Genomic DNA, 23,910 nt, shown 5'->3' with positions numbered 1-23,910 from the left:
GAATCAAGGTGCCAACTAGGGTTAGGAGGAGCAAGCAGAAACCAGGGACGAGGCAGGTCAGGAAGCTAGGAGGTCAGTTGAAGGGCAGGGTCTAGGAACAAGCTAAGTCAGGCAGCTGGGAGATCAGGCAGGGGGCAGAGTTGGAGAGATAGCTGGGTTGAGAAGCCAGGAGAGCATGCAGAGAGTGGAGGCACAGAGCAAGCTGGAGGGTAGAGCAAAGCAGTCTAGATTGAGCCCTGTTACCCAGACACTTCTTGTTTCTGCCTAGATTGTATGGGGGAAATGGAAGGTCACCTGACCCTGATCTGCCACTCTATTGACAGGGAGTGGGTGGAGGGCTAGGCTCTGATGGAGGTTCAGCTTAGCCTTGTCCAGTCTGGGCAGTCAGTTGTAGGGTGGTAGGCAGGGATTAGTGGCACCATGTTTCTCTTAAAGGGCCTGGCTGCTTGTTACTGGTTTCTGGCCTCTTAGCTTTGTTCCCATATGCTCAAGGTATCAGCCACAGGAGCTGTTATCAACTCATACCATTACATTCAAGGATAAACTGCTCTGGAAAAATGTTATGGCTTTCCAAGTGAATGAAACCGCAACAAGTCAACAGCATCCTTCCTAGAAACCCCCACACCCTCAAAAACCAAGCAAACTAACTCCCTAGATACTAAACCTAACATAATTTATGTTGAGAATATTTTGTTGGGTCAGAGGAGGACATGATACCTAACTATCCTTCTGTCCCCAAATGCCAGATTTCCCATTCTTTGATCCCCTCTGTTAGAAATACTAGATCACAAGGATCACATATTCACATGATGTGTTACAGCTTAAATAATAGATTCTTGCATGGCTTCATACATTTTTTTTTATTGAAGTAGCTCTTAAGTCCAATTATGAAGGATGATGCTAAGTATTATATGAGCAAGTGACACAAAGATCACCCCTAGCAGACGCAGTTCAATTTTAGACCATACACAGAGGGTGACACCTGGCAGCATTCATAATATTATCCTTGAATTTTGGTCCTATTCATGGTGATGTGCATAGTTCAGGATTAGGAAAAGATAAGTAATTATTTCTTTAAAAGTAGAAGTTATTTTCCTTAGTTTCTTCTACTATGATGAACAACAAGTCTGTTCCAGCTCCGACTTGACCATATTTTGCACACATTGCCTCTCTGAAGGATCTGGAGACTTTATTCTTGACAAAGGTGATTTTTGAGAATATGGTTGTCCATTTTTGGGCTTGCATAGCTGGGTTGCTTCTTGCTGCTTTCATTCTCTCTGCCATCACCTGCATTTAATACCTCATATCAGTCTCATTACAAGAGTCAGAGACTAGATGATGCAAACAAAGGGCAAGATTTGTAAAGGGTCTTAAGCACCTCATTTCCATTGAAATCTATGCAACTTAGGCACCTAAATACCCTTAACTTAACTTTTACAGTTCTGAGTTATCATCTCTTCCCTAGAGATGCTCTGTCCAGGTCAGGGAAGAGGCCCCTTAGCTGAGCAGCAGATGGGATGGATACACGGCTGCTTATCATGTTGTACTTAGCTCTGTATAAAGAGAGTTTACTGTAAAGATCCCAGGAGTTTCATTCACTAGCAGCATGTTCACATAACAAAATTACTTAGCTCTGCACCACTCTTCCCAGAAGAGAGGAGGGAATTGAATGCACTATCTGCTCCTCAGTCACTCTTCATCCTGCACCTCTTCCTCATTGTCATGGTATTTGTCCCATGCACCAAAGATGCGGTTTGCAGAACTGGATGTGAACTCATTATTATCCAAACATAGGTATTTCAGGGACAGGGTGTTTTCAATTAGTTGGATGAACTCCTGCTCACAGTCATCAGTAATACCACTGGCTTCAAGGCTAGAGGAAAACAGAAAAGTTTCTGAAACAAAACAATAGGTTTACTGTTGGAGACCACCCAGAGAAGGCCCCCTCTCCTTGTACATATCCTCTCATCTCCTACATGCCACCTATAATCTCAGTTTTGTTATACAGATGGGTTCTCTCTCCTCCAAATGCCTTGCAGTCTCATGCCTGGTCTGTCTAATGATTTCTTGTCCTTAGGCATTTTCTAGAGGTGTACTCATACATTGGTCCCATATCGGATTGGTACCAACATAGGGAAAATTGAAAGTATCAGAAATCAGCTTTTTTGCCTGATACAGTCAATAATGTAGCCAATAAATGGCCCATGCAAAATTGCAGCTGCAGCATGCACGGGGCCAGGAGTGCAGCCTCGCAGCTCAGAGACCAACATCTGGCTGGTAAGCCTGGTGTGCAGGAAGGGGTGGGGTGTGACAGCTGAAAATTATGTCTGTGTGACAGAAGTGCTTGCTGAAGGCTCTATGAAGATTAGACCAAGTGTTTTGCTGTATTTGTTCAGATATTAAGTTATATGTTGTTGTTAAGAGCCTAATTAAAGTCAAAGATGTAGTGAGGCCTTGTCTGTAATGAGGCCTAGTAAATTTAACAAAGCCTTGAAGTAGTAAGCCCTGTGGTGTAATTAAAATTAACCTTATCAAAAGAATGCAAGGCTTGTATTGTTATTGGTCAGTCCTAATAATAATTATAATGGGAGAATCTGGACGGCTGTAAGCTATTAGCATAGCTCAGAAGTTATAAATTGGCTGGCACATCCAGAAATCATTTAGAAGGAACATGCAGCTTTGTGAAAAGGACTAATTAGCTGCTGACCTGGATCAGTGGGCCAGTGGATCTTGAGGAGCCCGAGGACCGAATACCAGGGTCCTTCCCGGTACCCCTTGGACAGTGCTTATTAGGGACACCTGACTTCATTGAGCTTTGCAGAAGAGAAACTTGTCATACATCAGGCATCAGAGGGGACTGCTGATAAGCTGCTGATGTGAATTATTATCGTCTGTCTTATTATACTATGTGTAGTCATGTTTTTGTTAAATCAATAAACCTTTCTTATCTTTCTACCCCTAACCACACTCTCGATCCCAAACCCTCCGTAGGCAGCTGGGACAGTGGGGGAAGGGGTGTGTGGGGGTGCAGATCGAGGCCCCTGGGGCTGTGGCAGGCATTGCTCAGCTGGGGTGGGGTAGACCCAGGACAGAGCCACAAGCACCTCATCTGGGGGGGGCTCTTGTCGCTGCACACACACTGGGAAAGCATGGGGTGCATGTGCCCCCAGATCTGCACACAGGTTGGGGAGGGTGGGCTGGGCCCAGGGGCTGCACTGGGCTCCTCCTGGTGGGAGGCTAGGCCAGGCTGTGCTGCACTCATGACATGTGGCAGCGGTACTGGGAGGGGACTATGGGAGGGCTATGGTGAATTTTGGGGTGGCTTCAGCTCCCCCCACAAGCCCACTCCCAGCACTGCTGCTGGCCACCCGGAGCACAGTGCAGCCCAGCCTGGCCTGCACCAGGAAGAGCCTGGTGCAGCCCAGGCCCCAGCCCACAGCGGCATCCTGACCCATCCTGCGCAGATGTGGGACCCTCCCTTCATGCCCTCCCAGGGTGCGCACAGCAGTGGAGCCGTTCCCCCTCCCCCTGAACCCCTGGACAAGCCGCTTGAGGCTCTGTCCCAAGTCTGCCCTGTCCCAGCTAAACAGCGCCTGTCCCTGCCCCATTCCCTCCCTTACTGTGGGGGCCTCGAACTGCTCCTCCATGCCCCTTCCCTTCCCTCCCCTCCCCCCACCCCTTTCCTCACTCCAGATTTACCAGTCTGATGCTGGTCTCCACGCTGCCTGGCTACATGTCAGCAGTTAGATTGGTATCAGCTGATATGGCTCCTTAAAAATTGTCCATTGGTATCTTCCCAAAAAATCTCTATTGGTGCACCCCTAGCATTTTCTTCATTTAGGGGATTATGAAAACAAAGAACAACAGAGCATACTGTGGCTTTGCATAGAACCCATGCTGCTTTACTTATGGCGTCATGAAAAGAAAAGAAATATAATGGAGGCTGGACATACTTTAGTATCTCAAGATGACTTTCCTTATCTTTCAGGGCAGAGCACAAGACTTTCACTCCACTGTTGCTAAGGTTATTAAAGCTCAGGTCAAGTTTCATCAGGGTGTTCATCTTGGAGAACAGAGAGGTGATGGCAGGGACACAGTCTTCGGTGAGGGCCGTGGATGACAAGCTGAAATAATCATGAAAGAAAAGCTGAACTGCTGCAGTTGTTCTACTTAGGACTCAAAAGACTGGGTTGGCCAAGCTCAACTTCCTGCCATTTGCACCCGCTTATCTCCCCAACCTACCTGTGCCTGACCCCTATGCTTCATATGCTGGTGTGAGAAGAGTGGCCTCCACATCAGAGTTCCTTGGTACACAGTGGATTCTCCACTAGACATATCCAGATATTCTCCACTAGACATATACTTCACTGGCCTTATCAGACTGGTAAATCCAACCCTCAATTTCTTAACTATGGCCCTCACCATGTACCAAGGTGCATGCTTAAGTGTATTACTAAACATGGTCAATGGATCTCTTTGCAATTTTAAACGTAAGCATGTTTCTGAGCACTTGCTGTACTCTTGCCTGTAAAATATAATGCTGGCCATTATATTATACAGCCAGCAGATAATCCAGTCAGTGTGAAGTACAATGCTTCATTTGTCATGTCAACAATTACATTCCAGAATATCTCTCCTACTGTACCTCAGTTTTTTTAGGGTGCACCCTTTGCTCTTCAGGCATGCAGCAAGTATTTTGACTCCTTCATCCCCCAAAGGATTGTACTGCAGACTCAGGGAGACTGCTGTGTTGCAGTGGAAGAGAGAGCAGATGCTAGTCATGCTTTCCTGGGTCAGGATGTTAGAGTTAAGGCTTTAAAAAGAAAGATACCAGGGAAAAAAGGTTAAACAAGTGGACTGAAAATCAGCTAGAGGCAGAGACACACCTAAAAAGGGTCTTTGGCACCTACAACAGGATTTAGGAGGACTTCAGATGCTCAAGTCAAGTTCACCATTAAGTAGCCCCTCCTTAGCTACTTGACTTCATTTCTGACACGAAAGTTCCCTGAACACCTACAGTTCTCCCTTGTGAACATGTCCAGATCTACCCCAGCCTGAATGGCTTCAGTTGAAGCCCCAGCTAGATGCAGAAACTAGGTAGTACAGCATCTAAAACTCTTGAGGGGCCTGATGGGAGTAGGCTACCTACAGCATGCATCATCCACAAACCATAGAAGCTTCAGCCACTTTCAGGGAGGAGGAAGTTGGGTGTACCTGTGACTTTTTATACAATAGCCGCATGGTTAGTGCACTTACCCTGGGGTCGGGAGGTATAGATTATAGATCTCCTCAGCCTGAGGGACTTAAACCCATAGCTCCCACCTCCTAGGAGGGTGCTGCAACCACTAAGACATTATACATAAAATGTCAGGAAGTACCATGGCTGTTGCTGCTCAGTTTGTCCCAAGAGGATTGTAGGTGCTACCCTCAGGAGGGGGTTCTGGGATCTGGACCCTGAGTGGTTGCAGGTGCTTCTTCTGCATCCCTGACTCAGACCCCTAAGCTCTTGAGAGGGCTGGGAGTTCAACATTGCATTTTGCTTGGTGTTTCCTACTGCCTAGCAGAGGTATGGCTAACATGGTTTGCACCCTGGGCAAAACTCTGCCAGAGGGGCAGAGGTGGTGAGATGGGTCTCAGATGGGGAGAAGGATGTCAGTCTTACCCATTCCAAGGATACAAAGATCCCAGATGCTAAAGCAGCATGGTGTCCCAGCTACTACTAAGCAGCTGCTGCCAAGGCACAGGCTTCCTTGTGGATTGCCATTCCAGCATCTTCTCTGAGTTTTCACCTGGGGCTGGGGCTGTGCTCACCTATCCCTAGTTATGCTGTTGCTGGCTAGCTTTAGGCAGTTCTTTGCTTACTGGGGAGGGTTTTTTGACTCATCCTTCTCACATGACTTAAGTCCTTCTTGCCTTAAGCCCTTCTTTTCAAGTCCTTCTCTCACCAGGAGCTGTATGTGGATTATTAATGCTTTGGATTTCACTTGGGGGTGGGGGCAGGGGAAAGGGCAGGCACCTCTAAGTTAGGAACCTGCAAATAAGGTACAAAACGTCTAAGTCCTTTTATGGATCTGTCCAACTGACCTTCACAATGGAAAAGGTTGGCTGATCTATCAAATATGTGGTACTCACATAGACTTATCTTTTATAACCTCCCTCCTTCCCCCCAGCAAAGCCGCAGGATTTACCATTACAAAAAATTCATTAAGTCCTACTGTTGAGCATCTGCTGCATTTGATCCTAATGAAATTGAGACTGGGGGCTAAATACTCAGTCAGTGGATATCTGCATAACCTTTTGATCTTGATACTAGCCACTGCTAGAGGCAGAACACTGAACTAAATGAAGGACTGCTCTGGCCATTCCTGTATTACTATATTAAATATTTTGAAGAAGCCTCAATAGATCCCCTTTACCTCAATGACTGAAGTTTATACTCAGCGTTGTTCAGTTTCTCACATATTGTTTCCATCAGCTTGTCATCAATGGAATTGTCATCCATGACTAGGGTCATTGGTGTGAATCTGGAGGCGACCCACAGCATGGTGTCCACAATGTACTCTTTAGGGAGACAGGAGAGGATTGCACTATAAGGAAAAACAGATTTTAATTGCAAAACAATGACCACAAAGAGAGAGACTGGTGCTTTACACCTGAGGTTTTTAAAGGATGTTACAAAAATGTGTACTAGCCAGGGAAACAACAGAAGCACAAAGGATTTAGAACCAACATTTTCACAAGAGGGCATTCATTCTGAGTGTCAAACTGGAAGGGGGCTCCACACCTAATTTTCGGAGCAGCTGGGTACCCACCACCTCCATTCATGTCAACTGAAATTGTAGGTGTTCCAATATCTCAAACTGAGCAACCCATATTAACACAAGTTTTTGTAAAATGTGGGTGTGAGTGACTAAGCCAAGATCATGCAGAGGCAGAAACAGAAAGTGTGTGGAAGTCCCAAGACAAGTCACAAGTCTCTTCTAAGACTTCACGCACATTTGTCTCTCCTAGGCTGAAATGCCTCCCTTTGTCCAGACAAGGTTCTCTGGGTGAATCTGATATCTTTTATTAGACCAACTAAAATAGTTGGAAAACAATTATTAAGCAATCTTTCGGGTTCAAAAATCCTTCGTCAGGTTGAGGAAGTCTCTGCAGTTAGTGTGTGCTCTTCCTGGATGGAATGAATAGTAAAGAAGCCAGAGGCTGGGCTGGTCTGCATACAAGACAGGCAGTCAGTGAAGATGTGAATTGAGGAGTCAGTGGGTGAGAGACAGGCTGGGTGTGGGGGGGAGAGAAGGGGGATGAATAGTGGAGAGGTACCTAGGGAGTCAGATGTCAGGTAGGTTATAATGTGTCATAAATCCAATGTCTATATTTAGTCCATGATTTTTAGTGTCCAGGAGGTTAATGAAGTGGAATTCATAGGCTCGTCTCTGGGAAGTGTTTTATAAGTTTCCTTTGAGAGATTGGAGAGAGAGTGGTTTTCTTGTGAGAAATGTGCCCCCGCAGGTAGTTGGGTATTAGTTGGGTATTCCTCTCTTTGATAGATTTCCGGTGTGCATTCATTCTGGTGCGCAGTTGTTGTTTGGTCTCTCCTACGTATTTTCCATCAGGGCATTTGGTGCATTGGATGAGATATATTACATTTCTGGAGGTGCAGCTGTAAGATCCAGGAATGCTGATGGCTCTGTTGTGGGGGGTAGTAATTGGGGGGTGGTGGAGATGTGTTGGCAGGTTTTGCATTTCTTGTCATAGCACGGTCTGGATCCATTTGGTGTGTTCTGGGCCTGAGGAAGTTTGCTTCTGGTGATGAGGTTAGCGAGGTTCGGTGCTTGTTTGAAGGCTAGGATGGGCAGCTCTGGGAAGATCTCTTTAAGAGTAGGGTCTCTTTCTAGTATGGGTTGCAATTGTTTGAGGATTTTCCATACAGGTTCGAGGGAACTTTGTCTGCCTGTGTCCTTAGACCAACATGGCTACAACCTACATCCCTTTGTCCAGTCAGTCTCACACATTCATCTCCCTATTCAGTTCAGTCTTCCTAAACTCATTAGCAAGGCCCTCATCTTCTTCACCTTTTAAGTCCTTCTTAGTGCGCACACAGGCCATATTGCTCTTAGTGAATCCTGTTAATATAAACAGACTACTCCTTTAGCTGTTTGTTTGCATGCCCCTAGTCCGCCAGCCCCTCAGAACTGGAATCATCCTCTCATCCTTGTCTTGACTGTACCTACCACACTGTGAACACTAGCACAAGCTATTGATAATTTGGCCTAGCAAAGTAACTACATACACATTTCCCCTTTCTTTTCTCTCATTATTTCAGAGATGGGCCTGAATTACAAAATCTGGATCCAGACTTTTTTCCACAGTTCAAATCCTGGATTTAATACAGAGATGGAGGTATTGAACTAGGAACTGGGACTGAAATTCCCAGGTATGGATCCAGAATTTTGATTCAAGCACTTCTCCAGTTAATGTAATTTATGCTTTACAACACACTTCACTCCTTTATTCTCTTTGTCTCTTTATGTATAACTAAACTCGGTGCCTTTTATCTTATTACCCTGAACTAATGAAAACAGTTCTAGAAATAAACATGAACAAGGAAAAAGAATATTTACATGCCATCTTCTCTATTTTTCTTTTTCTTTTTCTTTAAAAACCACGTCAACAGGAAACACTGGGGCTGTGTCCCATTCCTTCCCTTTCTTCCTTTGCTCTTCTTTTTCTTTTGAAGTCTGGATAAAATGAAATTTAAAAAAATTACTACTATGAGAAGAAAGTGCTAAAAGTAGTGCTTCTATACATATCTTTTACAGTAATTTACATATGAATCAAACCACTCCAAGATGATTAGATGAAAGGCTCCAAAGGAGTTCTGTTATTTAAGAGAAATAACCCTATGTTGATGTGGTTACCACATCAAAATAAAGACAGTGTCTGAAACATCACAGAAAATATTGCCTCTAAATAGACAACCCCCAAATTGTACAGTCTTCTTTCCACTACTGTGCCCCATTGCAAAATCATGTTTAAGTTACTCTACATTCCCTCCCATCTCTTGCACATGATCATTTTCCAGAATTTTCATCAGCACTCTGGTGAGCTTCCTAGCTAGGGACAGAAGTTACACATAAATCTGTGTAAGCGATTAGAAACTGGTTTAAACCTGTAGCAGAACACAAGTTCAGTGCACGTAAACCAATTTCAAAATGGCTGAAACTGGTTTAAGATAAAGCTGGTTGAATGTATCAGACTTAACTGAATTAGGTCAAACAGGCTTATGAAACTTCTGTCTCGGACCCCTTCTTGGTTCAAGTTAAACCAAAGTCCTCCACCATCTCAGCATGCTTTGCAACCGTGGGCTGGGCTGTCTGCTCCAGAGAGCAGGGCTGGCCCAGCCCCTCTGCTTCCAAGCTGGAGCAGTAAGAGCTGGCTCACTGGCCTCATGGGCTGGCTCACTGGCTCACTATAAATCGCAGAGGCACCAGGAAGAAGAAGTGATGAGCAACCCTGCAGAGTCTTGCTTCTGTGATTCTGGACAGGAAATCCCAGAGACCTCAGGGGCAGCAGGAAGAGGAAGCAAACACATATCTGAGCTATATTTAATGCTCACTTTAGAGAAAGAACTATTCTTGTTCAAGCTTTTATGAATTCAGTGCCACTACTTTTCCCCCCTCTACTCCCTTTAGCTGGGCAGGTGCATCTCCCCTCTCAAGGCAGACCCTCCAGCTAGCTCTGGGCTGGTGCCTGGCCATGCCCCCTCTGCTTGAGCAGGAAGTGGGGCGGAAAGCCACGGAGGACTTCTCTCTTCCCTTCCCTCTGACAGTAGCTGGCAGGTGTGTTCTAGCACCCCTCCCAGCTTCTGGCCTGAGCCACTGCAGGTATGTGGCTATGTTTCGTGAATCAAAAGTGAATGTCTGTTCATTTGCTTATTGGTTCAATCTCTGCAGCTTAGACTAACTTGCAAAGACTGAATCGATTCAGCCTTGGGCTTTTTGACTGGCTGTACTTAACCACTGAGATCCATTAAAGCCTCTGAAGAACCACACTACACTCATCAACTCAATGGTCTGACGTTTCTGCTGTAACACTTACTAAATCTGACTCTGGGTTTCCTCAAGCCACTATGCTTCTTGTTTTAAGCCTATCAAATCCAATATACCAGTCTGATATTACTATTGCAAATCTAACTAACTTTATAATTACAGCCTAAGCAACTACACTTGGATTCTGTTTTGCCAGATTTGGACTGGATGGAAAAGGGCTAGATGAAATTTTTCAAGCTGTTGATAACAAAACAGAAAAATAATGAAAACTATTTCAAAACTGATTTTCCTGTTTTTGTGCAGTTGCATAAACCAGGTACCCCATACTTTCCACTTTCTTTAGTTTAATAGGATACTTGGGAAGGAAAACATTAGAAAAGTTCCTGAACTCTTGTAAATGTTCCAGTTTTTAATGCTTCCTAACTACCAAATTCTTCTTTCTCTTTACTTCACATTCAGTAGAACAAACTGTATGTTGGAGCCAGACCACATGTACAAGTTTTGAAGGTCTTAATTTATGTTTGTGGATTTGACAGCTAGACCAAAAGCAGTCTTGTAATGAAAAATTAGGGTACCATTGTCTCTTTATGATATAAAAGTGTGTACATGGCCTAGGAGTGCTGAAGAAGGGACAGGATGTCCTAATCACTGTTTTGGGGGCTAAAATGTAGGAGGACCACCATCCCCATCCATCCAATATACACTAACCATGGGTTTCTGGCCAGCTATATTTTTAAAAGCAGTTGCATGTCCAGAATTCACATGTGCACACAGCTGCATACCTGCCTGGCCAGTGCGTTGCTTGCTGTTTATATTCAGGCTACAAGAGCGCAATTACCTGTCCACACTTCAGGGGAAGTAGGATTGCTACCTGCACATAAGTCCCAAAAATGCTGCTTGTGTGGTTAGAAAGCTGCCATTTAGGTGCACAAAAGAAAACAAAATTACACCCCTGTCTTGGAGGGGGTGGGAGGCTTGCTGAAAGAATGAACATTTTCAGGTACATCTCAGGACAGACCAGGGAAACATATACTGAATTTCAAAAAAATTGGGAAGACAGTATTTCTGTTCAGTCCCAGTTATAGAGCTAGTTCCATTGGCGTAATGCAGTGGTTCTCAATTTTTTAGACTCGAGCAGCCTTCACTGGACTCAAGGTACCGCTTGGAAAAATGCCAGGTCTTAGCTTTTGCTCATTTTTTGACTACAGAAAAATAACAGCAATTTTTCTGTTGCAAAGATCTGAGAAAGAGCACAACAGGTCAGAATGCTTTTGATACTAGGGGTTTCTGTTTGACATCTCTGGGTTTTTTCTTTTGAGTCATGTGTAGGTGTTTGCAACTATAGCACCCTGGTTGAGAATCACTTGATGGAACTGTACTTGCTTTCTCTGGGGTTGATTTAGCCCACAAAGTACCCATGTTCTCCCTCATACTACATATTATTTCAATAGGTCAAAGAAGAATTGTTTAAAGCATACCTGTTGTCACTCTTTTCCTCATCCTTTGCCTCATATCCAAAATGTATATCATCCTCAGAACCTCTTCTAAATAAAAGTAATTTTCCTGGGCTACGGTGAGTGGCAAGATGCTCGCAGATGTCCCGGAAAGCCTCGTGTTTGGGGTTCTCAATGTTGAAGCTTAGGAGAAAGTAAAGTTGCATCAGAACACATGGCAAGACTCCCCTAGTTCTCATGAGACCATGGGTTTGTGCCTCTGAACCATGAAATGGAAATAGATGGAAGTGGACCAAGTCTGTCTTCAAGAAGAATCTGCTGGGTTTTTTTTTTTAAAAAGATGGTGGCTGGTCACACCAGAACTGGTGATCCTGTCTGAGAATTTGAAATGACAAAAAACTACTCACGCCAGTGATTCCAGTTTGCAGTCTGACTGCAGAAGACTATACTTCAGGGCAGTGAGGAATGCCTGCCTTCCCTGAATCCCATTCACATCAAGTCTAACTATGCCAGGATGAGCTGGAATAATCTGGTCACAAATTGCAGTGACAGTTTCTTCAGGGAAGTCATCAAAAGTTATTCTGAAAACATAATGAGATTATTTTGGTTTGTGACTTTTGACAGAGTAGGAAAATAAAATGAGAAATGGCAAAAACAATAAATCTCCATGTGGGCAATTTGAAATGTAATGGCTTGATGGTTTTAATGCTTGTGCTAATACTCATTCAATTAAAAATTTTGAGACATGTGAGGAACTGGTGCATCACACTGTGAAGAGAAACCAAAGGTGATGTGAAGGGACTTGCCCATCCTCCCAGATGGATTAGAATCATAGGCGCCAACTTTTTATTTTTGCAGGGGGTTGGTGGTGGGGGGAGGCTAAGGTGATGGACACGTGGAAATTTTGATGCATTTCAGGTGACAGCCCTCTTCCCAAGGGGGGCCAGGGCCCTCAGGCCCCCCCATACTCAGCACCTCTGATAAAAACTCAGGAAAATACTGAGGCCACATTCACCCCTGTGATGAGTGTCTAGGCTACAAGAGAGTTTTACAACTTCTAACATAGGGTTTGCAGGGAATTATGGGGAGAACCAGTGAAACACCGACCTTTTGAAAAGTAGTGAGAATTCATCCCACATGACTGAAAAGTAAATTGCTGAACTGGACAGTATACATTTGTTGGCCTCTTTCAATACTCTTGCCATGGGCCATCAAAAAATCCTACAAAACAGACCTCTCTGGCTGCTTCCTCAATAACCAAGCATTCTATAGTCATCACCCGAAGTGATGTATCTTATATAGCAAACACTGTAATGTTTGGAGCTAACAGTCTCCCTTTACATTTATCCTTTGGACTGAGTGAGAAAAAATAAAACTGTGTTTACGTGCATGGGTCTCTCTCATGGCTTGCTTCCACTGTACAGTTCATCCTGTCATCTCCTTCATACACCAAGTGCAGCCTGGTCATTCTAAGACTTTGTAAAACATGAGCACACACCATGTTCACAGTGGACAAGGAGAGTCCAGAGGCAGTCAAACTACAGAAAGAAAATCAGATTTGAAGGGTTACTGTCTATAGAGGAAGGTACAGGAGTTGATCCTCAGCTAATCTGAAGGAGCTTTTAAGCTCTGTTTTAAGTTAGAGAAATGGATATCATCACAGGTTTGATTGCAATAAACTCCCATGGAATTTATATCTTGAGTACAATACATAGCAACTTCATAGATTTCATAGACATTAGGGCTGGAAGGGACCTCGGGAGATCATCGAGTCCAGCCCCCTGCCCAAAGGGCAGGAAGTCAGCTGGGGTCATAGGATCCCAGCAAGATAAGCATCCAATTTACTCTTGAAGGTGTTCAATGTAGGTGCTTGAACCACCTCCAATGGCAGACTGTTCCAGACCTTGGGGGCTCAGACAGTAAAGAAATTCTTCCTTATGTCCAGCCTGAAACAGTCTTGCAGGAGTTTGTGACCGTTCGACCTCGTCATCCCTTGGGGCGCTCTGGTGAACAGACGTTCCCCCAGATCCTGGTGGTCACCCCTGATAAACTTATAGGTGGCCATCAGATCACCCCTGAGCCTGTGCTTTTCCAGGCTAAAGAATCCCGTGGCTCTCAGCCTGTCATCGTAAGATCTGTTTTCCTGACCTCTGATCATGCGTGTGGCTCTCCTCTGGACTCTCTCAAGCTTCTCCACATCCTTTTTGAATTGTGGAGCCCAAAACTGGACGCAGTACTCCAGCTGCGGCCTCACCAAGGCCGAGTACAAGGGGAGAATGACGTCCCGGGATTTGCTCGAGAAGCATCTATGGATGCACGCCAGCATTTTGGTCGCTTTACTAGCCGCAGCATCGCATTGCAGGCTCATGTTCATCTTGTGGTCAATGATGACCCCCAAGTCTTTTTCTTCTGTAGTGCTAACCAACGTAGCACTGCTGAGCCTATAAGGGTGCTGCAGGTTTTTCCTCCCAAGGTGGAGAACCTTGCATTTTTCGGTGTTAAACACCATCAGGTTCTTGTCTGCCCATTTGCTGAGCTTGTCCAGGTCAGCCTGGATCACCCGCCTATCTTCTGGCATGGATGCTTTGCCCCAAAGTTTGGTCCCATCGGCGAACTCGGCCAGTCCACTCCTAACTCCAATGTCCACATCATTAATGAAGATGTTGAACAGTATGGGTCCCAGGACAGAGCCTTGAGGGACCCCACTGGTTACAGGGCACCATGATGATTGACTGTATCAAACTTGATATCAAACACAGGAAATATCAGAAAGGGGCATGCTACAGAACGTAGTTTATTAACTGATAATTGGATTTTCCTCATGGAAACAGAATTGCTATGATAGGAGCAGAAAAGGTGGGGGAGTAGGAGGCTGGTGAGGGAACAGGTTGGGAGGGGAGGGACAGCACATTTGGAAAGTCCACAAAAAAAAACCAAAAAAAAGGAAGCAAAGTTAAGGTATGGGAATTGTGCTGTCTGTTGGGGCTTCAGGAGCAAGAAGGGTAGAGTTACAGAGAAATGGTGGAAGGTTGGGTTAGGTCTGAATGAAGGATGGGAACGGGGACAGAGGAGGGGGAAAGGGATAACTAGATAACGGTTTTAAAATTGACTCTAAACATGCCACTGAAGATGTCCATGCTTACTGTTTCTCAAGGAAAACTCACCCCAAGCCATGAGGTTCCTTTCTAATTCACATGTGATCCCAAGTAATGATGACTTTTCAGAGCAAATTTTGCTCTGGGTTTCCCCTTTCCAACACTATGTGGGCTAATTTTGACCTCAGAGATAATCCTCACTTTACACCAAGGTGAGTCACCTTCTTGTCAATCACCTTGCTTGTACTTACTAGATCTGTTTGCATTTCCCCAACAAAGGAAGCAGCTTTATCACGTATTTCTCTTTCAGCCCACACTGAACCAATGTGAGTCTATGGAACTCTTTAGCATGCTGCAGGCTGTAAAGAATCACTTGCTGGTCGTCCTGCCCTAGGTTGTTCTCCAGGAAGACCATTTCCTTGACATCTTCCAAGGCATTTCGGACAAACTCCTCATCCTGTATCTCAAACAAACAGTGCAACAGTTCCAGAAGGAAATGACTCTGACCATCCTGTCTCTGGCAAAAAAGAAATGATTTCTTAGTCCACTTCAGCAGCTCCCCCATTGGGATGCCTGTACCAGTGACTGTGTAGTATTTTTTCAGAGGCTTTAATGAACTGCCATTGTTCAGTCCGAAGAGAAAGCGAATGGTTAAGCTCAAATGGCTTTTCTTTTCTATGAAGGCTTCTTTCAAGAGCTTAAAAGCTGCTTCCTTGTTTGAGAAGGTGAACAAGGCAGCAAACAGCTCCTGTATGGTCAAATGGACAAAACTATAGACAGCTTCCACAATAATGTCTCCTTTTAGCAGTTGTGTAAGAAAAGTTGATGTACCTTTGGACACTTCCAAGTTATACTTCTTCAATGTGCTTTCCTCAAACAGCACTTCTTGGTCTTTCATGCCATTGTAAGCCAGCAATCCAAGGTTATGGAAAAGATGTTGGGTATTTGTCTGTGGGCGACCATGGGATTGCAACAGTACAGTCAAAAAATGGGTAAATATTTGGGTGGTGGTGCTCGCCTTCTGAACAAGGTCTTCAACAGAACTCAGACGGAGGCACAAGCTTGTACAGACAATCCAGCAAATAAGGGGAACAAAACACATTGTGAACACCACATCATTGTCTTGGATGTAACTGTAAGCAAGGGCTGCTTTTTCTTCATCTCTGAAGAATTTTTTGAAGTATTCCTCTCTGTCTTCTTCCAAGAAGCCCATAATCTCTGCCCAGAGGTCAGCTTTCAGATGGGTCTCCAGCATTTCTAAAGCTGACGGTCTTGTTGTGACAAGCACACATACTTCTGAAAGGCTTCTCCAGCTGAGGAGGCTTTCTACCACAGCTGCCGCTGTTGATTGAGGTGTGTCCAGATCACAGGATAAACTTTTATTTTCATTATCTTTGGGAGACCTGAGTTCATCAAAGCCATCAATAATGAACAGGACTTTATCTGGGCAAGACAAAATTTCCTTTATCTCTGGTTTTGGAGATTTCCAGTTTTGTAAAATTAATTCAGCAAGGCTCAGTGTTTCTGTTCTTTGATTTAGCTCCCTACAGCTCCAGTGAAAAATATAATCAAATTTCTCTTGGTAAAGTTTTCCACATGCCCAGTCGTACATAATTTTGCAAACTGTGGAGGTCTTGCCAATCCCTGCAACTCCTTGCAAGATCACTTTTTTGGTACTTGTGCCGTCTGCTAATATGTCAAAAAGGTGTTCCACGGTAATGTGAGAGTCCTCATCATTTCTTGGCTTCTTCATGATCTCAGTGTGTCTCCTGCCTCTGGACAGCAGCTCGTGTTCTTTATCTTGTGTCTCATGGTGTTTTTTTACTATAAAGAGCCTTGTGTAGCGGTCTTCCAAAGACACCCACTCTCCTGGTTTAGAGTTATAATCCTTTAGTCTTCTAAATTGTTCCTTAATGGAAGCTATATAGTTTCCCCTGTGGTCTGGAAAAGAGAACAAAAGTTCATCAACTTTCTAATCTATTTTATGAATCCTTAAATGTGCCAATTTAACTTGGGCAACCAGTGTTTTAGAAAACATTTTAAACCAGTCAAGCGCTAGCTTGGATGTGAATCCAAGTTCCCACACAATTCAGAGGTCTTCCCAAATTAGATTCTGGTTTCTACCTAGACAAAGTATACTGTGGAAATATCTACCACATCTAAATCCACTAGAGCTCTCTTAGAGGAGAGTTAATTGTTCCCACTGAACCTCTTCACTAAAAGGTAAAGTTTCACTCTAGGCAGAATTATGCCCCGGACATTTCAGTGGATGTGGGACTTTCGTTCTACTTTATTGTGAAGGAACTTGCTCTGTATTTTATGTTACGGTTACTCATTAAAACAAAAATATGTTTTTAAAATACCAGTTCTCACTCACATGGGGCACATCTACCTGAGATGCTATGTCACTGTAGTGACGAGTTACAGGAACATAGTGTCTAAAAATAGCTATGTGCCACCAGGACTGTGCAGTATCAGTGGGTACAGTGCAGTCATTTGGTACTTGCTAAAGCAAATGACTGAACAGTACCAAATGCACAGTCCCGGGGATGTATAGACATGCCCATACGGTTTTAAATATGAAAAAATACATATGACAACAGGGCAGTGACTTACCAATGTTTGGGACCTTTGCAGACATGACTCTGGTGTTCCACACTGCATCGTTCCTTGGTTCCTGGAGAATGTCTGTTTGATATGACAGGACAAGATAGATATCATTTCTAGGGTGTCTCTAGAGAGACATGCAGAGCTCAGGCTCATATTTTCAGCTGTGTTCAAAGTATGCTCAGTACAATTCAGCAGGACAGGTTTCAAGGTGGGCTTCAGGAATTACTTGTATGCTCAGAAGCCCTAAACATCCCTATTTATTGGCAGCCAAAAGGGAGCTACTCTATATGGTAAGTGGGTTCAAATGCCACCCTCCATCACTGTGAACAGTGAGCATTGAGTGAGGTAACTAAAATCCATCATGTATGCTGCATTCTCTCTGTCATCCTCTCTCTAAGAGGAAAATCATGAGCCCAATGGAATTATATCATTTTATTTTATTTATGATTTTGTTTCTTGGGGATTTGTTTGTTTCTGATTTATTACCCACACTGCTGTGTGCTTATATGGGAGAAGGCAACATTCTGTCATGGAAAGGGCTGACTTGTACTAGAGTGATCTCCCATGGTTTTAAGGTACTTCGCACCTGCACAGTACACACTGTAACACAGAATCTAGCCCAGGCTATCTCTCTCTCTCTCTCTCTCTCTCTCTCTCTCTCTCTCTCTGCCTTCACAGGAAATAATACTGGAGACAGATATTATCAACACCCACCTTCAGCTGATGCTTTTCTTAACCAGTCAGCAAGCATCTTATTATTGATATCATCCAGCACATTTATCGCCACCTCCACAGCGTACTCCTCTTGGTAGTATTCAATCAGCAGAATGACCAATTGTACTACATCAGCTTTCTCCAGACGTCCCTTGGGGATGTTTTTATAACCTTTCCTCAAGTCCATATGATTGAGTTTAAATTTAAATTTCTTTATCTCTTCTTCCAACAGCTCCTCCAAGACATGCAGCAGGAGGTCGTGCTTTGTTTTCCCCATTGCACCTAATGCAAGTCAGTAGCCTTCAAGAATATAAAAGATTAAACAAAAACCAAAAAACAACCTGTAGAATGCCGTCCTGGAAAACTGAGGAAGGTTAGAAGCATCCTGATGAGTCACGTTCAAAGCAAGCAGGCATGGACCGGCACAGATGAACTGACCATTTGGGGAGTTCCTCGGATGAATTATAGCTTCACAGCTCTGTTGACTTCACTGGAGCTATGACAGTTTACATTAAGCTGGAGGTCTGGTTCTTCAGTGCTAGGAGAAGTATTTAAATGTGAGTAACTCAGCAACATAAAATGCTTTCATCAAAAAAGTATCTGAAAGCAAGAACAAACTGTGCTGAGATGCATAGCCTGTTCGGTAAATAGTCTGTTACTCTGCTTGCCTCCCTGCCTGCTACACAAGTAATACCCCTATTTAAAACTGAATATTGATTCCAGTCAGACAGACATAGAGGTCATTTAAGTGAACAGGTTGGTGAGGGAATCTCAACTAGAGAAGAGGGTAATTAAGGACCATGGAAGAAATGAGGCAAGGGGACCATGTCCACAGAGTGGAGGCATGTCCACCATACTATTTGTTTGCAGTGTAGTATCCTGGCTTGTGCAACTTCTCTGCTCTTCCCACCCCCATCCCCAAATGGAAACCCTTTTTAGCTTTTCAATTAATTTCATAAGTGAACTATGGCATCCACAAATTCCTGCTGCTTATGTGTCTCAGTAAAAGGTACAAAGAATCACAGTGTTTATGTCTAATTATTTTTTACCCAATTCTGCAAACCCATCAAAGCACTTCTGAGCTGCATGCAATGAGACCCTCCAGAGAGGTTGCCTTTTACATATGATATCTTTCCCTATGGGTAATTTATCTACAGAGTTGTCAATGCAGTAGCAAGCATCTAAAGTATCATCTAAGGGATAGGGGTGTGTGAAGTGGGCTTTATTTAATACTGATTCGGATTTAGCCTGAAGCAGGGACAGTAATTCGATTCATTGATTCAGATCACTGTCCCTGATTTGATTTGGCAGAATCCAAATCTGAAGATTCGATGCTGAGTTAGAGAATCAGTGATTCAGACATAGACACAGCTTTAAATATTTTTTCTACATACCTCAAGGTACCAGCGCTGCTTGTGAATGCTGTAATGGTGGGGTGGATGGAGCATCCCACAGGTGCATGGGGGTGCCCTTCACGTGCTCAGCAGGAAACCCAGAAGTGGACTGGACATACTCCCGGGTCTGTTGGGGAGCATACTGGGGGCCCCCCCTCACCCCTCCAGCTTGGTGATCAGCCACAGGGAGACTCCAGGTGCCCCCCCCAGACCCAGAAGGCACTAGTTGCCAAGCCAGGGGGGCACAGGGGTACCCCTTTGCACATTTCCTGGTGGACCCAGAAGTGGACTGGAAGTGCTTCTGGCCCACTTCTAGGTCTGTTGCCGAGTGCACTAGGGAGCCCCCCACACTCCTGTGGCATGCTCCATGCCCCCAGCGTAGTAATATTCACGAGCCACCTGGTACCTAGAGGTAAGTAGAAAAAACATTTATAGCCATGTCTATGTCCAAATCGCCAAATCTTTCCAAATCTCTCCAAATTGATTCAGAGGGTCCTGATTCAATTCAGTGAAATTAAAAGGTCCTCTGATTCAGTTTGGGTTCAGAGATTCAGCCACTGAATCGAATCAGGGACTGAAGCTTTGCACAGTCCTACTAAGGGTCAAACAGATCAGTCACCCGTGAGATGGGTCTCTAAAGGAGTAAATAGAAGACAATGGGAAACTTGAACACTTTGAAGTGTGTAACAACTAACTGGCAGGTTCAGTGGCTTTTCTGCTGTTCCTATGAAACCTTGTAGTGCTCTCAGTTAGTTGCTCTCTTGGACTGCAGAGCTGAAAGCCAGAAAACACAATACATGGGAAAATATGAACAGCTTCGAGGCTCAGCCATGTCATTCACCATACAATGCAAAGAAACAGGAAGCCTAGGAACACCACAAAAGAAAGGGAGCAAAATCATGACCCAGCCAGGAGGCTGTTAGATCTGCTGTGCTCCAGCCTAGGCAGAAGTCCAGCCCAACAAAGACTGCTCCATAGGCCAAACTAATTCATTAAACCAGGTTTAGCTGGTTGTTATTTTATTTACCCTTCAGTCATGTCTCCTTTTGGCAGTGTGATCTCATTGTTAGAGCATGTACCTGAGAATCAGGACTACTGGATTTACAGTTAAGACTCTGTTACTACCTCACACCTGTAAGCTGGGAACATCTGCTACACTCTATGTAAAATGGGGATACTCATACTTACCTTCCTGTGTAGAGACCTTTGAGATCTTTGGATGCAAAGCTTCTATATAAGTGCTATGAATTATTATTATTTATAGCAGCAGTGTCTGTCAAACCTGGCACTATAGGATATATCAAGCTCAGTAGGGACAGAGGCCGGTACCAACTCTTACAATCTTTTAAAGTGATTCTTCTTTAGGTTGTATACCTCTAAATCACAAGATGCTTCAGTCTGTCTGAGGACTCAGATGAGGCTCAGATATCTACAAGAAATTATAGCATTTATGCTGTGTACATTAAGTCACCCCCTTAAAAATCGAAGTACAATAAAAAAAATCTACAGCTGCAACAGGCCAGTACACACACTCAGAAGAGAAGGTCTGGGTACATCTAAGAAACAGGCCCATGTCCATCACCAAATAGTGGGATTCTGGGGTGCCCGGTAGGTAGCCAGCAACCTCGCCCAGCCCTTCTAGTGACTGCCGCAGGTTCCTTGAGAAGAGGAAGGTTCCTTGTTCAGAGGATGAGCCTTGCAAGCATATAATTAACTATATACAGGATTTAATTATATACAATATAAATGACAAATAACTAAGCAGGTTTAACTCATAAAGGCTATTAAAGAGAACATACAGTACACACCCAGAACCCTGGTAATAATGACAGTCACAACGTATAACTTTTTCTTTGAACACCTCTAACTCAAAAGGAGAATAATAATCACAGAGAGATAACAAGGCACCGACATATTTAGCCAATTGAGTTACAGACTTACAGGCTTGCCCATTAGATTTACACATCTAATCAATAACTTTTATACACAAGGATGAACATGATGGCTGTCTGCACACTTAGCAGCCTGGGGCAATGCCTTGAGAGGACTGGTGATTTCTGTGTTGGAAACACATAGAAAAGGGGGAGACAGTCTCCTTTCACTCATACTGTTATGATATAGTGGTAACTCTACTGAAGTCAATGGGCAACACCATGTAAAACAGGGGTGGGCAAAATGCAGCCCACCAGGCCATTCTATCCAGCCCGTGGGGCCCCTAAAAAATTTAGAAAATGAATATTTACCTGCCCCTGGCTTCCTCTCATGCAGCCCTCAATGGCTTGCCAAAACTCAGTAAGTGGCCCTCCACCCAAAATAACTGCCCGCCCTGATGTAAAACCAGTGCAAGCACAGGGAACTTCAGGCCTACAGTGTTCCAAAGATTAAGAAAAAGGGATAGTTCACTGACTTTCTGACCATTTCTAACAAAAAGAATTTAAAAAATTTTTAATTTTACAGTTCGCAGATAGGATCATATGGTTCTCTCTTCTAGGTTTTATATAAGGATCTCACTAAAAACAGGTCTTGTATATGCTGAAAAGAGATCTTAATTCAGAGGAAATGAAAGGGTAGAAGTCTTAGAGACAGCTATTTTGCTTCCCATGGCTTGTTTTTCAGCAGTTGAGCTCTTTCCTAGTACTGACCTCTGGAAAAGCATGCAGAATATGTGAGATCATAAGCAGTACAAGTACTAGTGCATGTAGAAGAAGTTGTCAGCTGCCTTCCATTATAGAACTGTTTCAGTTGCTTGTTCCTTTGTCAAAAGTTAACCATTTGGGTTGAAGATTTCTATGCTGGTGTCTGCTTCAAGCTGTTTTGGGTTTGGAAATTTCAGCAATTCAGTATTGGTAAGAATGAGATTAGGGGAATCCATAATGTTGCTATAATGTTAACCATAATGTTCTGCCCATATCATAGAATCATAGAAAATGAGGGTTGGAAGGGACCTCAGGAGATCATCTAGTCCAACCTCCTGCTCAAAGCAGGACCATCCCCAACTAGATCAACCCAGCCAAAGCCAGGTCTCCAAGGATGCAGCTTTCACCACCTCTCTGGATAACCTGTTCCAGTGCTGCATTATCCTCCTCATGAGAAAATTCTTCCTAATCCTATCTAACCCAAACTTCCCTTGCTGCAACTTGAGAGCATTGTCCTATCATCTGCCACCACTGAGAACAATCCAGCTCCATCCTCTTTGGGGCCACCCTTCAGGTAGCCCAAGGCTTGTTATTAAATTGCCCCCCAGTCTTCTTTTCTCCAGACTAAATAAGCCCAGTTCCCTCAGCCTCTCCTCATCAGTCATGTCCCCCAGCACCCTCACCATTTTCGGTGCCTTCTGCTGGACTCTCTCCAATTTGTCCATATCCTTTCTGTAATGGGGGCCCCAAAACTGGACACATTGAAAAAAGATTTTATATATATATTTATTTAAAGACTTAAATATTTAAAGATTATATATATATTTAAAGATTTTAAATATAAAATGTATTTATATGTATGCCCCAACCCTTCACAGCAAGAAAGTGCCAAACAGAAGGCCCATGCATTATCCTTCAGTACAAATGAGCTTGCAGGCTTCCCCTGCAGTTTGCCCAGCAGCGGGGGCATTGGTTTCTCACTGTTATGGGAATCACTGGTTGCTGCATTTTTAAGGCTCCCCTGGCTGGTGCCTAAGCAGCATGGAAGAGGAGGAGGTAAGAGCCCGACTCAACAGCAGTAAGGTGAGAAAAGGTGGTTGAAATGGAGAGGAAGAGAGAAAGCAGACAGGGCAGAAGGTGGGGGGAAGGAGCAGGAGAAGAAAGAATACAGGTATGAGGGATAGGGAAATTGGCAGCAGCTGGGGGACAGAGGGTTGAAAGAAGAAAGGAGGAAAAGGCATGAGCGTTGGGGATATGAACAGAAAGTGACAGGAGAGGCTACAGAAAATAGGGCAGGGGCAGAGGAGTCTGCAACCGCTAGAGAACGCTCCCCACAGAGCCTGGCCTGGAACTCAGGAATCCGGGGTCTCGGGGTCCCCCTTGCTGTCAGCGTACAGCTGCAAATGTAGCTAACAACATGCATGCCCCAGCATCCCCTAGCAACAGCTTCAAAGAGAGGATAATAGACTTTTATTGTTGTCTGGTCGCTCCAACTGTTCAAGTGGGAAAGGACTGCACATGTCCATCAAGTGCTCAGTCCGGCTGATGACCCAGAAAGATGTCCCGCAATTCCATTTTTGCTTTTCCAGCTATTAAGATTTCATACAATTTCAGAAATTGCACAAAACACCCTTTATCAGATGGAGAATATTAAACAAAAACCTCTTACTTGCATGCCTTAGGCAGTGTTTGGCAGCCTGCCAAATCCCTAAAAGTCCTGAAGCTTGATGCCTGTTACTACTAAATCATCATCATCATCATCAGCAGCAGCAGCAGATGCTGCCCTGAACATATATATGAGCTGTCAGGGCAGTGGTAACAGGAGGAGGCAGAGAGAACTGGCTAGTCCCTACAGCTCCTCTGCTGGCCCTACCAATCTAACACACAGGTCATGAGGTTCCCAGCCCCACTGGTGCACAACAGTGGTCAGAAGTCCTCCCGGCGGGGGGGGAAGATGA

The 23,910-nt window shown here is 44.2% G+C and overlaps 1 protein-coding gene across 2 annotated transcripts in view; it reads right to left on the bottom strand.

The window, feature by feature from the left end:
* Nucleotides 1-847: 847 nt before the first annotated feature.
* LOC149873573 (NACHT, LRR and PYD domains-containing protein 3-like) overlaps nt 848-23,910 on the bottom strand; it is a 42,266-nt gene continuing 19,203 nt past the window's right edge. Inside the window, exons 2-12 of one of the 2 annotated variants that reach the window (XM_090047255.1) lie at nt 17,923-18,460; nt 17,215-17,286; nt 14,850-16,539; nt 12,889-13,041; nt 11,911-12,084; nt 11,528-11,686; nt 8,622-8,738; nt 6,417-6,587; nt 4,646-4,813; nt 3,954-4,124; nt 848-1,873 (exon numbers count right to left, since the gene is read on the bottom strand). In XM_090047255.1, coding sequence (XP_089903381.1) covers nt 1,690-1,873; nt 3,954-4,124; nt 4,646-4,813; nt 6,417-6,587; nt 8,622-8,738; nt 11,528-11,686; nt 11,911-12,084; nt 12,889-13,041; nt 14,850-16,539; nt 17,215-17,286; nt 17,923-18,199 — 3,336 coding nt within the window. In that variant the 5' untranslated portion in view covers nt 18,200-18,460 and the 3' untranslated portion in view covers nt 848-1,689. Of the gene's footprint in view, nt 1,874-3,688; nt 4,125-4,645; nt 4,814-6,416; nt 6,588-8,621; nt 8,739-11,527; nt 11,687-11,910; nt 12,085-12,888; nt 13,042-14,849; nt 16,540-17,214; nt 17,287-17,922; nt 18,461-23,910 lie in introns of those variants that run through there. The other variant, XM_090047247.1, reaches the window with a different exon arrangement.

This window comes from Crocodylus siamensis, chromosome 1, assembly GCF_052110815.1.
Source record: "Crocodylus siamensis isolate JL-2025a chromosome 1, ASM5211081v1, whole genome shotgun sequence".
Classification (NCBI taxonomy): Eukaryota; Metazoa; Chordata; order Crocodylia; family Crocodylidae; genus Crocodylus; species Crocodylus siamensis.
This window is presented reverse-complemented; position numbering and strand designations above follow the sequence as displayed.